General features: G+C 43.0%; 1 protein-coding gene across 3 annotated transcripts in view; it reads right to left on the bottom strand.

The window, feature by feature from the left end:
* The window catches only part of NFXL1 (nuclear transcription factor, X-box binding like 1), a 74,559-nt gene extending 68,559 nt beyond the window's left edge, over nucleotides 1-6,000 (bottom strand). Inside the window, exons 1-3 of one of the 3 annotated variants that reach the window (XM_039241116.1) lie at nucleotides 5,954-6,000; nucleotides 5,318-5,563; nucleotides 1,858-2,031 (exon numbers count right to left, since the gene is read on the bottom strand). In XM_039241116.1, coding sequence (XP_039097047.1) covers nucleotides 1,858-2,031; nucleotides 5,318-5,561 — 418 coding nt within the window. In that variant the 5' untranslated portion in view covers nucleotides 5,562-5,563; nucleotides 5,954-6,000. Of the gene's footprint in view, nucleotides 1-1,857; nucleotides 2,032-5,317; nucleotides 5,564-5,890 lie in introns of all 3 variants that reach the window. The other 2 variants (XM_039241117.1, XM_039241115.1) reach the window with 2 other exon arrangements.

A 6,000-nucleotide genomic window follows, 5' to 3' on the forward strand; every position in this document is an offset into this window, starting at 1 on the left:
ATAGAAAACTCAAATGAACCCACAACTATATGGTCAATAAATCTCCAACAAAGCAGGAAAGAATATCCAATGGGAAAAAGTCTCTTCAACAAACAGAGTTGGGAAACTGGACAGCAATACCCAAAAGAATGAAACTGGACCACTTTCTCATACCATACACAAAATTGAATTCAAAATGGATTAAAGACCTAAATGTAAGACAGGAAACCATAAAAATCCTAGAGAAAGCAGGAAGCAACTTCTCTGACATCAGCATAGTAACTTCTTACTAGGTATGTCTCCCAAGGCAAGGGAAACAAAAGCAAAAAATGAACTATTGGGACCTCATCAAAATAAAAAGCTTCTGCACAGCAAAGGAAACAGTTAAGAAAACTAAAAGGCAACATACAGAATGGGAGAAGATATCTGTAAATGACATTTCTGATAAAGGGCTAGTATCTAAAATAAAAAGATCTTATAAAACTCAACACCCAAAAAATAAATAATTCAATTAAAAAACAAGCAGAAGAAGGGGCACCTGGGTGGCTCAGGTGGTTGAGTGTCTGACTTTGGTTCAGGTCATGATTTCATAGTCCATGAGTTCGAGCCCCACGTCAGGCTCTGTGCTGACAGCTCAGAGTCTGGAGCCTGTTTCAGATTCTCTGTCTCCCTCACTCTGTCCCTCCCCCACCCACACTCTGTCTCTCTCACTCTCAAAAATAAACATTTAAAAAAAAATTAAAAGTAAATAAATAAAAAACAGGCAGAAAACATGAACAGACATTTCTCCAAAGAAGACATCCACATGGCCAACAGACATGAAAAGATGTTCAGCATCACTTACCATCAGAGAAACATAAATCAAAACTACAATGAGATATCACCTCACGCCTGTCAGAATGGCTAAAATCAACAACACAAGAAACAAAAGGTGTTGGCAAGGATGTGGAGAAAGGGGAACCCTCTTACACCGTTGGTGGGGATGCAAACTGGTACAGCCACTCTGGAAAACAGTATGGAGTTTCCTCAAAAAGTTAAAAGTGGAACTACCCTACAATCCAACAAGTCCACTACTAGGCATTTACCCAAAGAATACAAAAATACTAACTTAAAGACATAAATCCACCCCTGTATTTGTAGTAGCACTATCTATAATAGCCAAATTATTGAAAGAGCCCAAATGTCCCTTGACTGATGAATGGATAAAGAAGTTGTGGTTTATATATACAATGGGATATTACTGAACCATAAAAAAATGAATGAAACCTTGCCACTTGCAATGATATGGATAGAGCTAGAGTATTAGGCCAAGCGAAATAAGTCAGTCAGAGGAAGACAAATACCATATGATTTCACTCATATGTGGAATTTTTTTTTTTTAATTTTTTTTTTAATGTTTTATTTATTTCTAGGAGAGAGGGAGAGAGACAGCGTGAGCAGGGGAGGGTCAGAGAGAGAGGGAGTCACAGACTGAAACAGGCTCCTGGCTCTGAGCTGGCAGTCAGCACAGAGCCCGACGCGGGGCTCGAACCCACGAACCGCGAGATCGTGACCTAAGCGAAAGTCGGACGCTTCACCGACTAAGCCACCCAGGCGCCCCTCATATGTGGAATTTTCTAAACAAAACAAATGATCATAGGTGGATAAAAGCAAGACGCAAACCAAGAAACAGACTCTTAACAAGTTGATGGTTACTAGAAGGAGATGGGGGTGGGGCTAAATAGGTGATGGGAGCACACATGTTGTAACGGGTCCCGGGTTTTATATATAAGCACTCAATCACTAAATTGTACACATGAAACTAGTATTACACTATATGTTAACTGGAATTTAAATAAAAAAATTTAAAAAATCAAAATTTAAAAGACTATACAGCACCTGTCTGAGTAGTGTAAGTTGTAAATGTATTAGCAACTATTTTTCCCTGTTTTCCTTCAAAATCTTCATCTCCTTCTTCTTCAGAGGAAGAGCTGAAGTGTTCTTCAACAAGTTTTTTGGCTGCAGCTTGATTGGCCTTCTTGATTTCCTCAAATTTCCTTTGAGACATGAGCTCTGTTTAAAAGAAAAAAAATTAGTTTCATTTCTTCAAAACAATCTCTAAAAGCACAGATTTAAAGTCACATTTGGAGCATTCTGCTATGCTTTATGCACACACACAAAAAAAGCATTTTCAAGTTTCTTGTCACATAACTAAAGAGAGTACTACCACTGGGGCACTTGGATGGCTCGATCAGTTGAGCAAGCCACTCTTGATTTGGGCTCAGGTCATGATCCCCGGATCATGGGATCCAGCCCTGCATCAGGCACCTCGCTGAACATGTAAAGAGATTTTTCTCTCCCTCTGCCCCTCTCTCCTTGTTCACGCTCATGCACCCTCTCTCAAATAAAAAATAAAATATTTTTAAAAAAAGAGAATACTACAATGAAAACTTTCACCTTCTTAAAATATCCTGCTAAATGCAGCAAATTGTTCTAGAAACAGTGACTAACAAATCAATTAAAAAATTATAAACATATGATAAAAGCATCAAAAGACTGTAACCAACCCCAAAATAAGGACATTAAAAAATTTTTCAATGGGACGTTTAAAAACAAATGAAATAGTGATTTTTTTTTTAATTTTTTTTTTTAATGTTTTATTTATTTCTAGGAGAGAGAGAGACAGCGTGAGCAGGGGAGGGTCAGAGAGAGAGGGAGTCATAGACTCTGAAACAGGCTCCAGGCTCTGAGCTGGCAGTCAGCACAGAGCCCGACGCGGGGCTTGAACCCACGAACCGCGAGATCACGACCCAAGCGAAAGTCGGACGCTTAACCGACTAAGCCACCCAGGCGCCCCTGAAACACAGTGATTTTTAAGAGGTGGGAAACATGCCAACTGAGAACACCTCAGAATCAGTTAAAGCGAGTGCTTTCTCAAACGCTCCTCTCCCCACAACAGCCCAGCCTTGCCTGGCCCACCAAAAATTTTGCACAAACAATATTCACTGCATACCCGTTATTTTATAATCTGCCCTTAGAAAGCTCAAGGACTTTGTGCCTTTATTAAAGTGTGGTAGTAAAATATGTATGTTTAACATTAATCCACACAGAATGTTGCCAATACAGAAAATGTGGTTCTTAAAACAGCTTCATTCCAAAAAGAAATGTTAAATAAATTGATTAGTTCTTCCACTATTCTCTTTATCGCTGACTATACTTCTCATGTTGTTACCCAGCTAAATAATAACACAAAAAGAATTAGATCACTTCATAGCGTATTCCCCACTACTTAGGGGCAAGGACCAGAGGAACTTTAAGCACTAAGTAACTATTAAAGTCTTATGGACAAGAACCAGTTTTAAGAAAGGAGCTCCAAACACACTGAATTGATCTGAATTTATTAGTGTCCCTATTGAGAGGATTTTAAATATACTTATTTAAAATTGTAAATCACTAATTTAAAATTAAACTGTATGCTTGAAACTGATAAGCCACTACCAGGATAAACTTTTTTAATCTGGGCAGTGCATTTGTACTTAATGGTGTTTTTATCTCTTATTCCCTCATGAAATCAAAATTTACATCTTAAAGCCAGTTTAGGTGGGGATTATTTCAGCATTTCAAGTAAAACAAAGAAATGCATACAGTGCCTTTAGAAGAATCTTTGCGTATTAGGAAAAAAGTAATGGCTATGAGACATAGGCCTCAAAACTTGATGTGCAATAAGAGAGATGATAAATGTCCTTAATTGTGGAAAAATAGTACTTAAGGATACATGTATTTATTTATTTATTTAATACATTTATTTATTTATCTTGAGAGAGACAGAGACAGCACGAGTAGGGGAGGGGCAGAGAGTTGGAGAGAGAGAATCCCAAGCAGGCCCTGTGCTGTAAGCTCCAGCTCGGGCAGATGGAGGACTCAAACTCCCGAAACCTCGAGATTATGACCTGAGCCAAAACCAAGAGTCAGTTGCTTAACTAAGACTGAGCCATTCAGGTGCCCCAAGGATACATTTTTTAAAGGCTGAATCAGAAGATATCATAAAAATGTCCATAACCCGATCAATGTGTCCACATAAGATCAGCTCAAAGAAAGGTGACACAACAAACTTCCTATGGACATTATTTCTCACAGTCAAATCTCACGTATACAGGGAAGAATACTTGCTTTTCTACTATCCGCAAAATCCAAGAAATGTTACCGAAACTGTTCTTGGTCTCCAACTTGCACATTTCAGCACCACTCTCATAAACTCATAACTGCTACCGGAGGGGAAGGGGTGGGGGAATGGGGGAAAGAGATAACAGGGGTTAAGGAGGCCGCTGGTGTGACCAGCACCGGGTAGGTATGGAACTGCTGCATCACTATATTGTATGCCTGAAACTAATATAATGCTGTATGTTAACTATATTGGAATTAAAATAAACTCAGTGACTGCAACCTATGAGAATAAACAACTTTAAAAGTAGCTCAGGAAAAAAAGCACTCAAGCTCAACTTGCTCCTTCCCTCAAATAATATACTCAGACAAATAAATTCCAAACATAAAGCTAAAATGATTTGGGGGATTATATCCTTAGCCTCATGCAGTCCTGCCTCAGCCCTGACAATTCGGTTGCCTGAGGATTTTCAGGCTCCACCCAAACAGCCTTGGATGAAGGATACTGACATTCCAGGGGCGGCCGCATCAGGTACATCTGGAAAAGGACAGGAAACATGAGAAAAATACCTCAAGCTCAAGTGCTCACAGGGCACAGACAACCAAAGGTACTAAACTAAAGCAATCTGGCAAAGATGGAAAATGACAACTGGCCCCGAGATAGGAGAGCCCCCGTGAAATGGAGTGCCTGAACAGGCATTTCTGCAAGTCGACTGTTGCCATGCACAAAGGCAATGAAGCCACACGATCCTATTTTAATAAAAAAAAGTTATGAACCAGATTTTTATGAGATTTTAAAGAGAAAATCCAAAAATCCTAAATCCTGCTGACGACCAATTCAGGTTTCAAGGACTGCGTTAACCAAACCAAACTACAGGCTAAATCAGAACCCTGCACCACAATTTGCAACTTTTGGTCTAGGGATTCGGTAGGCAAAAAAGAATAAAGAAAAGAACGCCGGTCAGAGAAGGGACGCTGATTAATGGCAATTAAAATGAAGGTGAAAGAGGTAGATGCTGGGAATCTGCCTAGAACGCCGAAATGAGTGGCTTCCTAGACGGGTCGGAGAAGTAGGGGCAATACTAAACTCCCGAAGGAGAAGGAAGTAAGTGAAGGAGGGCAAGGGCAGGGAGGCAGTTCTGAGTCCGGAGTGCCTTCCTACGTCTCCCGGCGGAACCGAGGACGGAGTCTTTCTCACCACCGGCTACGGAAGTCTGCGGGGCTTCAACTCCCGCGGGGCTGCGCCGCGCCGAGATACCTGCAGCCGCGGGGGCCGGGGCTCCTCTGGGGCCGGGGCCAGGACCGGCAGCGCCCATTGCCCCCTTCTCTCGGCCCCCTCCGGCGCCGCGAAGATGGATTCCGTTTCCCGAAGAGGGGGCCGCAGTGGCCCGTCCTCGGGCTCGGCCTCGGCCACCGGCCACCTGGCGCCAGGAAGCTTCCATCCCTGCAGAGGAAGAGGGGGGAAAATGAGTGGGAGGAAGGTGAGCGCAGCGGGGGAAAAGGGGCAATGGGGGAAGCCAGTGTGAGGGGCGGAATGAGGAGGGTCCCCGAGGGGCGAGGACCAGGTTTGAGAAGGTCGCGGCCCTGTTACTAGGAGGGCGAGTCCCCGCTAAGCCCAGGTTCAGGAGATGGACCGGAGAGGCAGAGGACTAGACAGAGAAATGGACCTCAGGGCAAGGAGCATCCAGCGCCGCAGAGGGAGGGTCCAGGACAAGGGAAGCGCCTCCTCAGCCTCAGAGGGAGCGCAGTGCGGATAAAAGTAAAGACTGACCCCTCGCCTCCCGCCGGAGACCAACTGTAGTAGCGGACCCCAAGGAAAGCTACGTTTCCTTACCGACGGCGCCCGCCCCGGGTGACTACAACTCCCAGAAGCCCAGATCC

This window comes from Hyaena hyaena, unplaced genomic scaffold, assembly GCF_003009895.1.
Source record: "Hyaena hyaena isolate Hyena2069 unplaced genomic scaffold, ASM300989v1 scaffold_187, whole genome shotgun sequence".
NCBI classification, from domain to species: Eukaryota; Metazoa; Chordata; class Mammalia; order Carnivora; family Hyaenidae; genus Hyaena; species Hyaena hyaena.